We start from the raw sequence: 21,094 nt of genomic DNA, 5'->3' as shown, positions 1-21,094 counted from the left end.
TATAGCCTTGCTCACTTTTCAATATAACATCACTGTGTGTGTGTGTGTGTGTGTGTGTGTGTGTGTGTGTGTGTGTGTGTGTGTGTGTGTGTGTGTGTGTGTGTGTGTGTGTGTGTGTGTGTCTGTGTCTTCAGTGTCTATTGGACGGCGTGTTCAAGATCCATTGGCTGAACTGGTGAAGATCGATCCCAAAAATCTAGGCATCGGAACGTACCAGGTGAGTGAGTGAGTGTGACTTGGATCATAGAGGTGTCAGGAAGCGGAGGCGTTGGGGAGCCTTCTTGATCAGTGCTGAGATGTTCAGGTTCCTTCAGAGGTCATCGGAGATCTGGACTGGAGACACACTCAACCCCCATCCTGTTGAGGTGGACGTGGGGTGTGTGGCGGCGCGCTGGCTCTGGTCTTCCTGAGCCCCTTGGTTTCCTTGGTGTTGAGGGCCAGGGAGTAGAGAAGGGCGCTCAGCGCACAGCCTGGCGGGACGCAGGTGGACAGAGTGTTCTGTCTCGGCTCGGGTTCTGTTTTGGAACCAGTTCTAAGTTAGTAACATATTTATACAAATCCTCCTCTACCTCAAGATTTACATTTTAAGTTATCATTTAGTTGTGTCACTTTACAACATTATTGCACTGACTGTAATACATGTAATACACAAAAAAAGAAAATATGTGGCGAGGCACGGTCCAGGTCGGAGTATGCCGGCGGGCGCACGATTCTTCAGAAAATCCAAAAACGTTTAGATATTGGCAATAATGTGAGTGCTTTGAAATGTGCTCTATCTGTTTCCTTATTTGCAAAACTTAAATACGACTTGTAAATGTGTTAATTATTGTTAGATTGTCCGACAGTGTAATTTTCCCTCGCTGTGTGAAACCACTACAGTCGTGTCGGAGGCGGGTGGCTGAGTACTTTCTGTCTCCGGTGTCGGAGAGGAGACGCACAGAAATGACAGCTGGCGCCAAAATCCTATTCCGAGACAACGGGCCCAGTACTTTGTTGGCGGTGTGAAAATATGCCGAGAAACATTAATATCTTTGGAACCGTTTGTGTTAAATTGTATCTGAATCTGGAGATTATTCTCTCCGTCAAAATTTTAAGTGTATCTCTCCGTCGCATCAAGGCTGGCTGCCAGTGCGCGTAGAATAAGGAATCTACTCCAGTACGCGCTCCGCAAGTCTGCAAGCTTGCGCATGGCGTAAGAGAGTTAATAATTGGAATAATACAAATATATTTGTCTTTTCCTTCAATCATGACATGCTTTATCAGAAAATGATAAATGATGATGAAGATATAATAAAGATTAATATGTAAAATATTTGAAGAACAGACTATTCCAAACGGGTTCACATACTTTCGAGTAACACTGTATGTTATCTAAAAAAATAAAAAAGATTTGTTAAGGGATTTGAAATTATGTGCATTGGATAAGCAGATTTCATAGACACAATTATTATCTTTTTTATTATAAACCTCGACCCTATTTCTGTGCGTTTGTGTGACTTGTGTGTTTCAAACAGATACATAGAGAGATACGTGCTACAATACTATTGCCATGTGACACGCTGTGTGATTAGGAATGTATTTCTACACCACCCTCTGAGACACACATACATGATTGTAGGCCTTTCAGCAGAGGGCCCAGCGCAGGGCCGCTTGCCCCTGGATCAGGTGAGGGTTTCTGCATCTCGCTCGTGGGCACGTAGCCATCACCTCTGGAACAATTTGAGACCATTTTTGAAAACATCTCCATCCATTAGTCTGTGCAGTAGTATTTAATTAAGAGTTGTGACGTTTCTCAAGTTCTCCAGCTGCTAGTTCTCCAACTATTGGCCGCAGTCCATGCCCACTGTTTGTGGAGCCTGATGGCTACTGGCACGAAAGACTGGCACAGGCGATTTGTATTACTCAAACAAATAAACTAAAGTAAACTTTGACAGGGGACACATGTGTTGCCATGGGCTATCAAACCTGTGACTTTCTGCTCATGAGACAGTTGATCCAACTGCCAGGACAAACTTCCCTGGTAACTGTACTGTACAACCAGGACAAACTGTACTGCCCTGGTAACTCTACTGTACCATCACGATAGACTGTACTGCCCTGGTAACTACTGTACCATCACGATAGACTGTACTGCCCTGGTAACTCTACTGTACCATCACGATAGACTGTACTGCCCTGGTAACTCTACTGTACCATCACAATAGACTGTACTGCCCTGGTAACTCTACTGTACCATCACGATAGACTGTACTGCCCTGGTAACTCTACTGTACCATCACGATAGACTGTACTGCCCTGGTAACTACTGTACCATCACGATAGACTGTACTGCCCTGGTAACTCTACTGTACCATCACGATAGACTGTACTGCCCTGGTAACTCTACTGTACCATCACAATAGACTGTACTGCCCTGGTAACTCTACTGTACCATCACGATAGACTGTACTGCCCTGGTAACTCTACTGTACCATCACGATAGACTGTACTGCCCTGGTAACTCTACTGTACCATCACGATAGACTGTACTGCCCTGGTAACTACTGTACCATCACGATAGACTGTACTGCCCTGGTAACTCTACTGTACCATCACGATAGACTGTACTGCCCTGATAACTCTACTGTACCATCACAATAGACTGTACTGCCCTGGTAACTCTACTGTACCATCACGATAGACTGTACTGCCCTGGTAACTTGACTGTACAACCAGGACAAAATATACTGTCCTAGTAACTGTATTGTATCACCAGGACTAGGGATGCACCGATCCGACTTTTTCAGTCCTGATACCGATACCTGGCTTTGGGTATCGGCCGATACCGAGTACCGATCCGATACCCATACCATTATCTGAAATGAAAAAGAAAAGAAAATAGAACTAACCTTACTGTCATGCTTGTCCTACTTGTCCTAATATATACTAACCTACACTGTAGCACTCAACACTTTGATGAACATTGTTACTCAGCTGATAGAGTTGTACCCTTCCTGATGACTTGTCGTACAGAACTTGTAAGTCGCTTTGGATAAAAGCGTCAGCTAAATGACTAAATGTAAATACCCATTGTTCAATTAATAAACCATATGCTTCACTGTGTGGAAGAGACTAGGATCATTATTTTGTGCAAGGCAACATCAGGCTTGACTTAGAACATTACTTTCCTAACTAACTAAATGTAACAAATTAACACATAGATATAAATGTACTGAATTGTTATTTCTTATTTTATTTCTTATTATATTATATATAAAAATAAAAAAATCCGATATATATATATAATATATATATATATATTGTTTTACCGATACCCGATCCAGCTATTTTAGTGATATCGGGGCCGATATCCGATATCAATATCGGATCGGTGCATCCCTAACCAGGACAAACTGTACTGTCCTGGTAACTATACTGTACAACCAGGACAAACTTTACTTTACACAATGACAGAGGATGGCTACTCAGGACTGGTGTACTTAATGCTGCAATTTTACACAATTGCTGTGTAAACACAAGTGGTTTATGGAATGTTAGATAGAGTGCAGTTAAATCAGGGGTACCTACTTATGACTGGTATAGTGTAAAAATAATAATAAGAAGAAATAAATTAATAATAAATAAAAAAACACACATACCTGCTTGCTCCCCAGCTGGTTTGTAGAGACGCCACACTGACGCGTTGGTCACATTGCTTGGCAGTAACTTGGCACTGTAGTCTCTGTGGCCAGGATGTCTACCAGGCAAGACAATAGAATGGACCTCGGCATCATTTGTGAGAAAGGTCACAACACGTTGACAGTCTTCTTTACTGAGAAACTTTTTGTGAGTCCGCGGCTGTTTCTTTCTATCACGTGGTGTCAGTCCATTTGTCTTGTAGTGCTTGATAATAGCTTTGAGAAGTCCACAGCTGATCCTAAACAAAAAATAATAACAAAATCACACACATGCTATTTGAAATATGAATATATACTGTCTAAATCACAGGAAGGTTAATACACAATACACATAACCTCATTATCCCTCCTAGTTACACATACACACAGTCCCTGCTAGAGCTAATGATAATGTCTTCATGCCTACAGTGGTCCCTTCACGTGTAGAGTGGCAGAGTTAAATGGAAACCAAAATGCATCAATTATGTATCAAGTTGTAAAACATTTTACAAGATTTTTTTTTTATCCACTTTTTCTCCCATTTTTCTATATTTTCTCCCATCCCAATTTCGTATCATCCAATTCAACCCTCCCCTGTCACGAACGCTGTTTCTTGCCTCCCACAAGCCGGCTGCAATGTGGACTAAGTCATACATAGCACAAGTCCCCTCCGGTACTTGAGGTAACAGCAGTCGCATCTTTTCACCTGCGCAGCTCGATCTCTCAGTGTCGAGGAGTAGCGCGTGGGAGGCTCACGCTGCCCCCGACACTTCCTGATTCTACTGCGCAGGCGCACCAACCGACTTGTAGGAGTCGCTTGTTCACAACGTTCGATCCCCACCCTTCAGTTTTCCCTCCCCGTAATACGGCCAATGTGTATTACTGCGGACGACCAGCTAAACTGAAAACAATGTGGAGAGCTGGATTCGAACACGCAAATCCTAGCGTCTCCACACTGGTGGCGAGTGCCTTGCCCACTACACCACCTAGCCGCCCTAAACATTTTACAAGATTATGCATTTAACTGAATTTGCCCAAGGGGATCAATAAAGGAATATCTTATCTTAAAGTAGATGTTGTTCAACCCCAGTTTTACAAGCTTTCATGACATTGAATGACAGAAATCACCTCTGACATGCATTTGAGTTTGTGCATAGGATGTATCAGATGGAGGGAGATTGACAATAAACTATTTCCAAATGTTACAAGCATTTATACGTTACCTTTTGTATTACTGTATTGGTATTGTAGGAGCTATTTGATTGTTTTTGTGTTAAATGGGAACTTCACCCAACGGCAAGTGACACCGACTGGACATTACGTTTATTCTAATTGCGTGTCAAAAACGAGGATTTATCCCTCCTAGTTACACATACACACAGAATAATATATAATGGCATGAGACTTGCCCATGGCGAAAGCAGAACGTTGCACGGCAGACCACGACGTTATGGCATCTATAAACTGTCCGTGAAGCTTTGCGAATGGCGTTTACTCTATTGGTGCTTTGCGTGACTTCAGAATCATTGATGCCTGTTTGTATAGCCGAGAGCAGACACATGTCCCTCTCTTTAGGCGTCAATGAGGCCATGTCCAGTCTGCTTTTGTATATCAATTCTTCCGACAGTTTTGTTGTACACGACAACGCCTGCCGTTCGGAATTCTCTTTCCGCTCTTTATAGCATTTGCAATCAAACGTTCGTATTTTTTCCAATTCTTCATTGGTGTCACTGTCCACGGTTACAACAGACATAATATCTTCGACGAATCTCATCGTTAATTCCGTTGAATAGCCCAGTGTGACGGTCCCGCTGTGAACAGAATCATCCTCCACTTCAGGCTGAGCTGCGCACTGCCGTATCGGACCGAAATCCAATAAGTCTTCATCCGAATCTTCTTCACCTGAAGAGCCCACCGGTTCGCGCGGTTCACGTGGTTCAGGGACTGGATCTGGGTCGACTTGGTGAAAATAGTCCAATATGAACCCATTCATTAAATCCGATGCATCGATGGCTCTACCTGATGCAGCGATTTTGTTGAGAGCAGCAGCTGTCTTCTGTGCGTCCATCTCTCAACTCAAGACACATTCAAAGTGTCACCAGGTGCCAACAGGTGTGTACGTCTTGTGGGCGTTGCGCTGCGGCCTGCCTCTCCCCCCAAGGCTTTGGTGGATTCACATGCAAATTGTTATTACGCCCCCGTTCACTGAAATAAACCTCCGTGAAACAGCCTATTTTAAACAAAGGATTGTTACTATTTTAGATATTCTAACTCTTCGTTTTTATAGTAAACATGTGCTTATACATTCAATTTCTAATAATATGAAAGAAAAAAAAACACAAAAAAAGAAGAAAAGTCTTTCAAGCCTAGACGAAAAGGGGAGGGCCGAGTTTTGGTCGATAGCGCTGTGCAGTGAAACTTTATTTTTTATTTTTTTATTTTTTTTTTTTTTTAAACAAAGGTCGCCCGTTCGAAAAACCCTGACGAAGTTCGAAGCCCAAAAACAGGCTTCGCGGACAGTTCTAATGTCCAGTGATCACAGGGTTAATGACAGTGCCTGTGTGTTGAGACATGTCCAGTGACCTCACAGTGTGAATGACAGCGCCTGTTCAAACGTCCCGCCCACTTACTGTAAGAGACAGGAACTGTTCCTCTTGCATCCCATCGGCACTGCTTTGAACGTGTTATCTTTCCTTGTTATTAGAGTGTATTTTCTAATATCAATGGTAGTAGTAGTAGTAGTTGTGTGTCTCTGTGTGTCTCTGTGTGTGTGTGTGTGTAGTCTAACTGCAGTCTAATCTGACTTTCCTCAGGATTTATTTCCACACAAGAGGTCCTCAGAAGGTGAAAGCTTGTTGAAGCTCTTTTTCTTTTTCTTTTCTTATTTTTTTGGGGGGGGGGGGGGGGGGGTTGAGAGCGTGATTGAAGGCTGGGGAGGAGGTCAAGAACGCGGGTGAAGAGAGAGGGAGAGAGAATAAAGTGAGGGATAGAGGGAGAGGTGATGAGCGAGGGGGGAATAGCACGAGAGAGAGGGAGAGAGAGAGAGAAGGATGACTGGCTTGGCGGAGGCCTGTGTCAACAGATGATGCTAACGGCAGGCTAATTGAATTAGCGGGGATCGGCCAGGACGTGTGTTTAGACTTGCGTGTTTACTTGTGTGTGTGTCTGACAGACAGGACGAGCATTAGCTCAGTGTTTGTGTAGCTTTTGTTCATCGCATGTCTGCTTGCTCGTCGCGAGTGCACATTTGTGCGTGCAGTCCTGTGGGTTTACATGTTTGTATGTGTGACATGCTGGACAAGGTCAACAATGTTTGTGTTGTCTTTGTCCATTGCGTATGTGTCCGTGAGTGTACATTAAGTGTGTGTGTGCGTGTGACGAACAGGTTAGGTATTAGCTCAGCTCTCCTATTTACACAGGCTATTAATCCAATCATGTTCTACTAACACACTGAATTGGCCATGGAAAAGAGACCTGGCCTCGATATGGAGAGTGAGAGAGAGGGATGGAGGGAGAAAGAGGAGAGGAGAGTGGAATAAGTATGGGAGAGCAACTGTGGAGGGCTGGATGGGGAGAAGAGAAGGGATTATGACTGGATGGGAGAGGAGGAGAAGAGGGGATGGACGGCTAAGAAGAATTGCAGATCTGCCAACCTGTACGAGTTGTTCCTTTATAGTCTGCAAAAAGATGCCAATTGTCTTTTTTTCTTTTTCTTTTTGGAGACCCACTCCTATTCTCTGTCCTGGCTCCACGGTATTGGAACAAACTTCCCATCACAGTCAGGACAGCAGAAACACATCCAATTGGCCACCGTCGACTAAAAACACACTTTCAAAAAAGAAAAAGAAAAAAGCGGTATCTTAGTACAACTATTCTACTATGTCTATACTACTACCTACTATGCTACTATGCCTATTAGGTTTGGGCGGTATGATGGTATTACGGTATACCAGGGTATTTAGAAATCCCCTCGGTCTGATTTTCAATACCGTCAAAAATACAGATGTTTCTTTCTATTAAATTGACACGAAGTTGCTGTATTGAGATGGTGGTATTGTAGTGCACAGCACGCGCCAGCAGAGGGCAGTCTGTCTTTCCCTCTCTCTCTCTCTGATGCGGGAGAAGAGCAGCCGGCCAAGAGCGGTTGCAGCGAGACCCGTCCTCGCTGTAGTGGAGCGAGCACATGCAGAGCTGGTTGTCTACATGCAGGAGGACGCAATCGATACGGGGGACAACCCGCTTCAGGGGTGGAAATTAAACGAGACGCGCTTACTGTTGCTGTCCAGGGTGGGTGGCCCGCAAATACCTCTGCATATGTGCGCCAAGTGCAGCGTCTGAGTGTATTTTCAGCACCGCAGGGAACACAGTGACAACGCGCACAACTAAAGCCAGACAAAGTAAATAATATGCCATTTGTCTTACGTTGACATTGCACTGATATCCGTGGCGAGCCATAGTGATAGTGGTCGTTATGTTTTCATAAATGGAACAATTTGCGACATGAACCTGTCAACGTGGACTGAATTCTAGCATTCCCCCATATAACCAGGGTTCGTACGGGTGCTGGAAATCCTTGAAAATGCTTGTATTTCAATGTGCTGTTTTCAAGGTTTTAAATGTGCTTGAATTGTGTATAAAGTGTTGGAAAGTTATTGAAATTGTAATTGCACTTTATACTTTCATAATAAATCTCTATCTGACTGAATAGTTTGTTTTTTAGACAAAGAAATTAAATAAGTCGGAGCGACTCGAGCGAGCCTATTTTGCGTTTGCCTTTCACGCAAAATGAAATGTGGCTGGGCTCGACCTGTAGTTATTTTTTTACCTGTGCCATCTGAGAACAGCGCGTGTGTGTGTGGCCAACATGCCGGGAGGCTGTCGTTTTAATGAGCTCTGGTTAAAAAGAGGAGAAAATCCCAGAGTAGCCGTGTGCAACATATGCAGAAAGGACTTGCAGATCTTTACCATCTTTCGAGCCACATGAAAGGTGAGCCAATGAGCATGGATGTTATCTCGGCCTGGCTCGCCGAGTTTGAGACTACAAGACTCCACACCTGTCTCCGTAAATGTTCGTTATAAAAATACCACTTCAATAATCGAAATAGTCAAGTAACAGGCAGAATACACTATTGGAATTACAAACTCGAGCAATGGGCTAACATTAGCTGCTAACCAAGTTATCCATGAGGACTATGCTAAGCTAACTAGCGTTAGCTGCTAACCCTGGAAAATGCTCAAAGCGGACTCCACAACACTAGTTCCATTCGTGAGGAAAGTGGGTGGGTTATATTGACAACGCTTGACAACAGAAGTTTAAACATAACTTCATATTTATTGGTTATTCGTTTCTTTATATCATCCAGTTGTCATCTCCGTGTGTTAAACTCTTCCTGTTTACATTCGAGTGTGACATCATCACCTACGGCAGTTTAGACCAGGGGTTCCCAAACTTTTCAGGCCGGGGCCCAGAAAGTAAGGCGTCAGAGAGCCGCGGCCCAATGCACATCGTCAGGCTTTTTTTCTTTTCTTTTTTTGCCAGGCGATCGGTTTTTTAGGCCAAATATCACTTCAACCCTATTAAGTTAGTTCAAGTTAGTTATTCATTTATATGTGCTATTTATGAGAGGGCTAACTTAAAATCATTTGAAAATCATCTTGCGGCCCTCCCGTGGCTGCTCGCGGCCCACCTTTGGGTCGCGACCCCGACTTTGGGAACCACTGCGTTACTGCATAACACATCGGCTCAGCCAGGTTATATATGATGCCAACTCTACATCATTTTGGTTGTTTATAGCACAATAACATCTGATTTAATGTGATGGAAGAAGTGAAATAATTATTTTGAGTAAATATTTAATTTACCACAGCCGCATAAGATGCCGGAAAATCTTGAAAATGCACCTTGAAAATGCTTGAAAATGCTTGCATTTTGCCTTGGAAAAGGTGTACAAACCCATAACAATTAAAGCTAAAGTTTGTTCTCTTGGCCAGACTTTGGTATTCTCCTCCATAACCGGATAGTAAAAATCATTAACTGAAAAAGTTTTAAAAACCAAAGCATTTACGTTCTAAACATTCACGCGAGTAATCTAATGAATCAAATGGAAATAAGTCAAGTATTTACTCCTGGAAAATTATCAATCGAAACAACGTCGGACATCTACAAAACGAAAGCATTAACGTTCTAAACATTCACGCTGATGAAAGTCATACCGTCATATACCGTATACCGGGGTGTGATGTCAGAAAGGTATGAAGGTATGAAAAAAATACAAAAAACATTGCTTTTCATTTATCTATTTATTTAACTATTAAACAATATAAAACGAATTGGCCATAATTGATTGAGCAAACTAATGCTTACTGCTGTAACCTACTAATAACACTTAAGTAAATCTGAAGATTATTATATAGCAGATGCCTTGGAGGATAAGTCGTGGACAACTGTAGCGTGTGCTTGTTTATACATAACCCCTTTCATGACTGTGATGCTTGAATACAGGGGCAGGGCTTGCATCACAGTCATGAAAGTCTAGTTTATACAGAGCTGGTGGTATTTTGCTGGCTGAAATACGGACGAGAGGGAACTAGGTAGTGGGGCTATATTATTTTTAACATGTGTTTAAACCCAGTGTTCTCGACAACGGAGTATGGTCGCAGATCTGCTGCTATAAAAACACCTATGGCGTTTGTTATTGCTTTGGCCCGGTCTGCATTAATAGCGAGATGCTGCTTGAATGCAACAGGGACAACGGAGTATGGTCTTTTTATTTTTTTTAGCGATCTGAAATCATATTGCATCACGCAAGCCTACCCTAGCCTAACCAGGGGCCGCCGGCGATCAGATGTGAAAAAAGCGCCTCCTATCGTCTCCCAGATGGTAAATCACCCTTTTGGAATGGACTCAATGAAAATGGATGGGGAAAAAAAATATTCCAGTCCACATTTTCCAGTCCACTGATGCAGCCGGAGTTACCAGAGTTCATTCTGGATCCTCTGAGCCCCGCGGATCATGAGTTCTACTGTATACATGTTAGATCTATACACTTATCGATTTTTTCGAATGGTGATCAGGAATTGGAATATACCATTTGGATACCATCTGATGTCAGGTAAGGAATCTATGTTATCAGTGTTACGATAATCAGACTCGTTTTCGAGGAGATATAAGCTTTTTTGTGATATGTGCTCTATCTGTTTCACTGTAAAATCCATGAGGAAATGAAAGCAGCTATTATCAGCGCGCGGCTCGAACGTGCGTGCGTGCACGTATACTATTGATCATCTAGCGTTTATTTGAAAACGATTCATAAATAGGCCGACAAATATCAACGTTCTGGAATATTCCAGTAAAAGGCGATTATCACAGAATGGGCTGTTTTTCACCTGAAAACGGGTGCTTTTCAAAATGCTCTCAAACGGAAATGAAGCGATAAAAAACCAATCTGCCTTTACAACACTGACTGGAAAATGATTCTTTGATAAGCGACGGGCAGATTAGACACATAGCCATAATTTAAAAGATAGATTAGGCGATATTAACGTTAACATTGGGAGTGGACCATGGCATTCAAGGGGGTAAAAAGGAAAACACGGCGTGGCGCTCAAAGTGTTAATGCAGACCGGGCAAAAGCAATAACAAACGCCATAGGTGTTTTTATAGCAGCAGATCTGTGACCATACTCCGTTGTCCCCGTTGCATTCAAGCAGCATCTTGCACTAGGATCTGTTTCTTCCGTGTACCAGTGATATTCACATTCGGGTGATGCCGTTTCAAATGCGTGAACTTCGCAATAAAGTTGAACAATGACATGGCTCTGGCTTGCGGCATGGTCATGCTGGACCTACAAAAGGCCTTCGACACTGTCAATCACACCATTCTGATTGACAAGCTAAAAGCAATTGGTTTTGATAGTTTATCAGTGAGCTGGATACAATCCTACCTGGAGGGGAGGGAACAGATGGTGGAAGTAAACGGTACCCTATCCCCCCCCCCCTCACAGTGAGCTGTGGTGTTCCACAATGAAGCATACTAGGACCGCTACTATTCCTAATTTATGCAAATGACATGTTGTCAGCTTGTGACTGCAACTTGTTCCTGTTTGCGGACGACTCAGCCCTGCTGGTCTCTGACAAGAACAAGTTACAGGTTGAAAAAGCCCTCAGCTCGGAACTAGGCAAAATCTGCATATGGCTCGCCGACAACAAACTATCATTACACATGGGCAAAACAGAGTCCATTCTCTTCGGTTCAAATAACAAACTCAGCAAGACCGACGGCTTCTCGGTTACAGTGGGTGACAATATTATCACAAGGAAAGATGAAATTACCTACCTGGGTTCCATCCTAGAGGCTAATCTTTCCTGTGACAAAATGGCATCCAATGTAATAAAAAAAGTCAACCAACGAACGCGATTCTTGTACCGGATCTCCTCTCTGGTAAACAAGAATACCCTGAAGACTCTAGCAGGAGCACTCATTCAAGGGTACTACGACTATGCTTGCACCTCATGGTACCAAAGCACCTCAAAGGCACTAAAAAACAAATTACAAACATCTCAAAACAAGCTAGTCAGACTACTGCTTGACCTGACTCCTAGAACCCACCTCACCCCTGCCCACTTTGACAACCTAGGATGGCTTAGAGTAGACGACAGAGTACAGCAACTTGCAATGGGCCTGGTCTACAAGATACACTACGCGACCAAGGTACCCATGTACATGTCAAAATACTTCCCAAAGGTCAGTGAATACCACGATCACAACACCAGAGGGAGCTCCACAAATCATGTAAAACCCAGATTCGGCTCAAACAAGGGACTAAACACGTTTCGCAATTATGCCACATCAATGTGGAACGCCCTACCTAAAGCTGTAAAGGAATGTGAATCACTACCCACTTTCAAAAACACTCTCAAAAAACACCTACGTGAGACTGCAATTCGAAACTGGCCCCTACAAATGTCCTAACCTAGTTGTACAGTAAATGACCAAGTAAGGCTCTGTCAGTATTCCAATGTACAGTGTAAAATGTGTGTGTGTCCCCTACCATGCCGCAAGTCTCCGCGGGTGAAATATGATTGCCATCACAGATTTTTGAAATATTGATCTCAATGACGTGTTACGGCGTCATTGGCAGATTACGCATGGCGGAGAATGACGTGTTAACTCGTCCTTGGCGATTAAAGGGTTAGTATTGACTCGCCATACTAAGGCTAATATGCTATGCTGAATTACAGCTATCGTTCAGTGTAGCTGCGCGCTGCGTGGAATGAACAAACAACATCCGGTTAGTTGTGCACGTTATATTAGGGCCGGGGGGGATTTAAGTTCTGCAAAAAAAGGTTCCAAACCGGTGCAATCGCTCGGTGCACAGCGCGTACTGTACCGGAGGACCACATTGAGGCGGTACAGTACGTATCCGCGTACCGTTACACCCCTACTATCTACTATGCTACTATGTATATACTACTATGCTACTATGTCTATACTACTATGCTACTATGTCTATACTACTATCTACTATGCTACTATGTCTATACTACTATGCTACTATGTAGGGGTGGGGGAAAAAATCGATACGTAGTAGTATCGCGATACTTTGCGTGCCGATACAGGGACGCCAAGTATCGATATTTAATTATTCATAAAAAAAATGTGTATAAGGAAGTTGCATTGTTCATTTCAATACCTGTAATAGTACAGTAGTCCACACACACATGGAATATGACTGTAATACAAACAGTTCAGTTTGTCAGGTACATGCAACACAGATTACAGTGTTTACATCTGTCTGCTTGAGAAAATACCATGTTCTGCAATAAAAATGATTGAAGTGAGATGAACAGACTGAACTTTATTTTATTAGATAATACATGTTGACAAAGTTTTACTTTGCAGTTGAAAAAAGGTAATAATAAAAAAAAAATCGCAATATTTTCAGCATATCGTGATATATTTAGTATCGCGATAGTATCGTATCGTGACGCAAGTATCGCGATAGTATCGTATCCTGAGGCAGGGCACGAAATTAACTTTTTGACTCACCGGCCAGTGGCGGGTAGATGGGAAGAATCTACCCGCCAAGCATATTTCTTACCTGCCAACTTTCTTTTGATTAAAAAAATTATAATTATTATTTTATATAAAAAAATATTTTTTTTAATAAAATATATATATTATATAATCATACTTGTAGTTGTATTATCTGCGAGACATCGCCACCTCGCTGTCTGCAAACAGCTCCACTGTCTGTGTGTATACTCGAGTGGCCTCCAGCTCCAGCAAGGATTCTCCGGCGCTGCAGCTGGAACCTAAACTCTACATTCAGCATGAAAGGATTCTCCTGCGCTGCAGCTGGCCCCTATTCAGCAGCCCTCATGCGATGTAAGCCAGGGGCTCGAATACGCATGTTGTAGGACATTGATGTCAGGAGCTATATGTAGCTACTGCTGGATGGCGTTGGGACAACACCTCTGAACTATTTAGTTTACTGGGACATTTCGTAGTGACTAGTGAGCTAACGTGGGCTAACATGAGCTACCTAGCCAACGGAGGTATTATGCACTGGACTATTGCTGGAGTAGTTGTTGATGTCGGGAGCTATCAGTAGCTAGCCGGCTGGATAACGTTACACAATGCCTCATGTATTAAACTAAGTGAATAGTTGACTGGGTCATTTTGTAACGGTAGCTAACGTTATCTCACGAAGGTCCCACTGACTAGACTAACGTCACGGTGACTGTCGGAGGCAATAGCCTCTGTTTACATGCAGCATACAGAAACAGGTGCGGGAGGGGTAGGAGCAGCAGTACAGCGAGTGAGAACTCCGCTAAAGAATTGGATCATGATTTTCGGTTTTCACATGACTATTTGATTGCCCGCCACACGGCGGGCAGACCTCTCAGTGGGAGGTGCCAAACGTAAAAACTGAGCGCCAATGGCGGGTGGCGGGCTTTAGTTTCGCCCCCTGTCCTGAGGTCTCTGGCGATTCCCACCCCTACTACTATGTCTATACTACTATCTACTATGCTACTATGTCTATACTACTATGCTACTATGTCTATACTACTATCTACTATGCTACTATGTCTATACTACTATGCTACTATGCCTATACTACTACCTAGTCAGCTAGTCAGATAGTAAATTATATTGACCATATTGACCAAATTGTTTACACTGCCTGTGTTGTTTTTACTACCTGTACACTGTGTTGTTTTTATTAACTCTACCCCCCCCCCCCCTCCCCCCCATGCTGCTATGATGCCTGAATTTCCCCAAGGTGATCAATAAAGGAATATCTTATCTTATCTTACTATACTACTACCTACTATGCTACTATGCCTATACTACTACCTATTATGCCTATACTACTACCTACTATGCTACTATGCCTATACTACTACCTAATATGCTACCTTGCCTAAATTGCCTATACTACTACCTACTATGCCTATACCACTACCTACTATACCTATACTACTACCCAGGGACGTGCACAGGACTTTAGAAGGGCAGGTACTCAAAGGCTGAAAAGGGCACTATACCTGTGTGTGTTTTAACTGAGACATGCAAGCCAGATTTTTAAGGGCCCTTTTCAGGCGGGGGGCCCCCTTTTTATGCTTTTCGGGGGGTTTTGGTGGTCAAATATTGAATATTGAACTATAATAATCAGTGCAGGAGCTCACTTATCCTTGAAAGACACTTTTATCACTGACTTAAAAGGCCCATACATCTCCATAAATGTTCAGGGGGGAGGGAATAAGTGCTTACCCTACAGACCCCAAGAAGTGCTGTATATTTTGTATTGTTTAATATAAATGCATTTTTATTCCAATCCCGATTTGTATTTGAGATTCCCAAATCCCATCGTACTTGACTTCTTCGTGTCCCTCAATGAGTGTAATACCAGCATTCAACTGTATGCGCCACAGCGGTTTCTATCATCATCATCATCACCACCCACGCTATGCATAAAATATATAGGTCCGCGGAGAAGCACGCTGAGGAGGCAGTGCAAACTGCAATGGAATATGGGGCATCTCTCTCTCTTTACCTAATATTTTTTATTCTATCCTGACATTTTTCAGTTGGAAGGGCAGTCTAAAGTATATGCGTAACGGTAAAAAAAAGGGCACTTTTTTTACGAGGCTCAAAAAGGCAGGTGCTCAAGCACCCCTTGGGCTCTATGTGTGCACGTGCCTGCTACTACCTACTACACTACTACCTACTATGCCTAAATTGCCTATACTACTACATACTATGCTACTACAGTATGCCTATACTACTACCTACTATGCTACTATGCCTATACTACTACCTACTATGCTACTATGCCTATACTACTACCTACTATGCTACTATACCTATACTACTATGCACTGCTAGACTAACAGTACAACTTACCTTTAGACACTCCACTGTGTCTGTCTACGTCTGTTTTTAATTCATTTTCAATGACTAGTATCCATTTGTTGGACAGATGTTATGAGTTAACATTATGTTCTAATTAAAAAATAAACCAACGGACAGTAAATTTTTACGTGTATCCAGCAGTTTCATGATTTTATGTCTATTGTATGTGTATCAGAGATAATCAAACAGTAAACAAAGAGGCCTATTAAAATGTAATGTATTTTATTTTCATTAGTCTTCCGGGTATTTTATTTCGAAAATTGCCCCAAAATTGCCAAAAATGGCCACTTCCGCGTACTTGACTCAGTCGCAGGTTTGTAATAAAGGCTGGGTAGCAGTGCGCATAAGGCATGAAGGCATAACTGTTAGATTATTGAATTTCTCTAACGAATGCATCTATTTCAGTCGCAAGTCAGACACGCTCACGCTGCTCGCTCATAACGGAGTCACTGTCACACAATACACACATACCACGGAGTGACTGTAAACTGTTTTCTTTATTGTGGAAGAAACCGCAGAATGTTACCTTTCAAAAGAGACCAGACTCATGCATGTGCTATAAGTATAACGTATAATAAATCATAATTACTTTGGGTTTGCAAGCGAAAAAAAAAAGAAGAAAACAAGTCCCATTTTTGCCCGATGCTTAACCATTTCACTACCACGCGGCCATGCTTAACCCTTTCACTACCACACTACAAAATGGTTAACCCTTTCACTACCACACTAACCACAATGCTTAAGTGGTTAAGATGTTAGATCCTAATGTCAAAAACTGTGATTTAATGTTCTATGCCTTATCTTGACTTTGTCTATTTTGTTGCAAATATTTATGTCTGCACTTTATGCATTGCTCTTGATCTACCAAATTTGTGCTCATGTTATGCCTATGTCTTTTTTACTGCTGCAAAACACTTTGAGCTGCAATTATTGTATGAAAGGTGCTATATAAGTTTATTATTAGACCACCCACACTATTGAAATCTATACTATTCTTTATTTATTTATTTATTCTGCCGATTTTTGTCCGCTAACTCCTCCCACATACACGTGAAAGGTATCAAAACGACCGGCTTGCTCCAACTCGAGTTGCTATTACTTTTCGGAAAGTTTCACCGCACCGTTTGGCTACAAATCGACTTTAAACGGGAAAATGTCGGTCCATAGGGAATGAATGGCGAACTAGAGTGTAGAAGCTGCATTTATTTTTTTACAATCACCTTTTGTAAATTGCGACAGTGATCTCAATTTTGGACGTAGATATAAAAACAACACATCAAAACGATGACACGCCTGTGCCCTCGCTCACAATAAATGGAATTGGACATTTCTATCTCAACTTATGACCATTTGTTTGAAAGTTATGGTCCACATAGACACGAATGGGTTCCTCACTCTAGCAAAAAACTGATTTTTTTGCGTTTTCCCCCTTGTTTGCCGATCGCCACCCAGGCCACAATTGTTGACGGAATGACACAATATCGCACAGAACCCTTCATTTGGGTCCTCAAGCGCTCATATTAAAGTGACTAAGCGTCATCTCTTATCATTTTCTTTTAATCATCGTGAGACTGAAGGATGCGTCAGCCCTCATTGAAATACATTGGCACCAGAGTGCATGTCATTGCATCAGTTTAATTAGGGGTAAGCAGGTGTGCATGACTCAGAGGGAGCTGTCAATGAACTCAGTACTGCTGACCTGGCAATGACCTCTCAGGGAGTTAACCCTTGATGGCCCCTCTGTGTATCTTTTGAACCGTTTGTCGTAGAGACTTGCGGGTTGTGGCATTGTACTCAGTAGGGATATCCTCTTTCATTGGTCTATGTTGACCACTCCCCTGATCCTTAGACCACACCCCCTTAGGCCACACCCCCTTTGTGTATCGCTTGAACCGTTTGTCGTAGAGACTTGTGGGTTGTGGCATTGTACTCAGTAGGGATGTCCTCTTTCATTGGCCTATGTTGACCACGCCCATAGTTTGGCTCATCCCCCTTTGTGTATCTTTTGAACTGTTTGTCGTAGAGACTTGCGTGTTGTGTCATTGTACTCAGTAGGGATGTCCTCTTTCATTGGTCTATGTTGACCACGCCCCCTTGGTTCAGCCCCTCCCCATTATCATTAGGCCCCACCCCCTTGTTGTATCTTTTGAACTGTTTGTCGTAGAGACTTGCGGGTTGTGCCATTGTAATCAGTAGGGATGTCCTCTTTCATTGGTCTATGTTGACCACGCCCATAGGTTGGCTCCTCCCCCTTTTTGTATCTTTTGAACCGTTTGTCGTAGAGACTTGCGGGTTGTGTCATTGTACTCGGTAGGGATGTCCTCTTTCATTGGTCTATGTTGACCACGCCCATAGTTTGGCTCCTCCTCCTTTGTGTATCTTTTTAACCATTTGTCGTAGAGACTTGCGGGTTGTGTCATTGCCCTCAGTAGGGATATTGTCTTTCATTGGTCTATGTTGACCACTCCCCCGATCCTTAGGCCCCGCCCCCTTTTTGTATCTTTTGAACCGTTTGTCATAGAGACTCGCGAGAGACCCTCTCCCGTTGGCCGGCGGTGCACAGGCGTCACCCACACTTTCACAATTTCCCCCACGCGGAATTGTCTAGTTATTATTACCTTCCATCAATATTCTACCCTTTCAATGACTGATCAATTAATCATTGTAGTTACCGCCTCATTTAGCGCATTGCACAAACATACTTTTGCTGGTCTGGACTGGTCCTCTGAGCTCCTCTCCAGTCTATCTGCTGCAGGGTTAATCTGAATTATTTCCAAATCATCTGCCATCATCGTCTCGACTAGGGGTGGACGGTATAAACGGTATACGGTATGAATTTGCTCTACGGTATGGATTTTGACTATACCGTGTAACCGGTAGTGCAGCTCTAAAATAGCAATGACGTCATGTAACCACAGCGCGACTATTTCACTCGCATTTGCCCCTAAAAATAGATAGAATTAGTCATAGATAATAGATATGTGCGAACTGGAAAAAGTTATTTAGGAGGCTTCGCGCAGTGGGCGTGCCAGCCCCTACCGCACGCATGTAAACACGGGTCTAGTAGTCTAGTGGGACGGGACACGGGAGCTGTCGGGAGGACGGCGGCGTCTCCCTGAGCTAACGTTAGCTTAGCTACCGTTACAAAATGACCCAGTCAACTATTCACTTTTAGTTTAATACATGATGGGGCATTGTCTAACCGAACGGTATCTAGTCGGCCAGCTACCGATAGCTCCTGACATCAACAAACGCTCCACAAAGTCTAGTACTAGAGACGTGTGTGCTACCTGTTAGCTCACGTTAACGCAAGTTAGTTCACCGTTCAAAACGAAATGTCCCATTGAACTAAATAATTCACTGAGGCGTTGTATTAACGTTATATATCCGGCTACAGATAGCTCCTGATATCAATGTCTTATAAGTAACACTGATTCGATGCATATTCGAGCTGAGGGCTTGCTAACGTTATACCAATACAATAGGGTCCAGGTGCAGCGCCGGAGAATCCTGGCCGTAGCTCTGCTCGAGGCTACTCGAGTATAGGTCCAGGTGCAGCTCCGGAGAATCCTGGCCGTAGCTGGAGGCTACTAGAGTACACACAGACAGTGGAGCTTGTTGCGTGGTGGCGATGTCTCGCAGATAATACAAGTACAAGTCTAATTATATAATATATATATTATATAAAAAAAAATAAAAAATTATATAAAATAAAAAAAAATTTTTTATCAAAAACGATGATACCGTGATATATACCGTTACCGTCTATGTTTCAAATTATACCGTGATATAAATTTTAGACCATACCGTCCACCACTGGTCTCGACTCTAGAGCCTCCTTTCTCTCCTTCATAGAAAGTTAAATCTTCTCTCAGTGAAACTTAAGCTACTCTGTACTCAGACTCTGCTGCATTCAGGCTACAAAAATGGACCAGTTGTCACTGCAGACACGTTCACTTTATAATGTTCACTAAGTATTGATAACACGCTTAGTATTTTACTAATTCTACTTTATTTATTTGATGAATGTGGGCACTGAAAATGAAGTGAGTGGGTTTTATTTTAAATAAATATATATATATTTTTTTTTAAATACACCGGTGGGGGCGGTACACTGACTACTGCGACAAGCCTAGTACACACAGGAAAGCTGCCTCCAATCATTTTAGAAATGCCACTCAGGATAGGCATGCACATTTTGCCTGATGTTTCTAACGAGTCATTGACTGACCAGCTTTAAACTTGGGATGGTTGGTGGGATGTGAGGCCTGTAGATACTATATCTATACCTGTTGAAAGATATGACTGGTTTTCGTTATGATTATAACAGGATAAGTACTATGTAAGCACCTTTAATTCAGGCAAAGTGGTGTTTAGTCTGTTACACCGAAGGTGTCTGGACAGACACATTTCACATGCATTCATACAGTGGTAGGTGTTTAGGTTAACAGCTCAGGCAAGGTTAGAGCTGGCCGGGGACAGCGCTTAGTAGAAGAAAGGTTGTGGGTCGCTATGGTGACCGGAGATTGGTGCAAGGGAACAGGCCTGGCGACGTCGCAACTTTTCTTAGCGCTGTAACGCTTTTATCTGGGTCAAAGTGGATGACGCTGAAAGTTCTTCCCCGCGACAGAGTTAGACGGAGCCTCAAGGTCGAATAGCGTTCCTTTAAGATGACACGGGACAGAACGAGAGAGCGGTAGGTCTCTTTGGGTCAGGGGTGACCAGCTGCTACCATTGCCTAGGTAACGAGACGGGTAGAAGGCCGTCTCAGGGAGGGGGGGGGAAGCGACATTTTAAGAGCTAACAAACCAGCAGAAAACTGTGGGCTTTTCCGGTCGAAGTCAGTCGGGTTCTGACAGCAGGGTACAATGTTGGAGAGAAAGAGGCAACCCCCCTGATGGAGGGTTGGGGGAGGGAGAGAGAGTGAGCTAGAGAGGAGAGAGGGAAAGAGATAGATAGAGATATTGTGTTAGCTTTTCTTAGCCCTTAGACTTGTTTTTCATCCTTCATTTCATTCTGT

General features: G+C 43.0%; 1 protein-coding gene across 2 annotated transcripts in view; it reads left to right on the top strand.

Moving 5' to 3' along the window:
* srbd1 (S1 RNA binding domain 1) overlaps nucleotides 1-21,094 on the top strand; it is a 139,744-nt gene that overhangs the window by 8,426 nt on the left and 110,224 nt on the right. For both annotated transcript variants that reach the window (XM_084321713.1, XM_084321712.1), the window contains exon 2: nucleotides 135-217. In XM_084321713.1, the coding sequence (XP_084177839.1) occupies nucleotides 135-217 (83 nt within the window). The remainder of the gene's footprint in view (nucleotides 1-134; nucleotides 218-21,094) is intronic.

Source organism: Notolepis coatsorum (genome assembly GCF_963971535.1).
Source record: "Notolepis coatsorum genome assembly, chromosome: 9".
NCBI classification, from domain to species: Eukaryota; Metazoa; Chordata; class Actinopteri; order Aulopiformes; family Paralepididae; genus Notolepis; species Notolepis coatsorum.
Note: the sequence above shows the minus strand (reverse complement) of the source record. Positions and strands in the feature narration are given on the sequence as shown.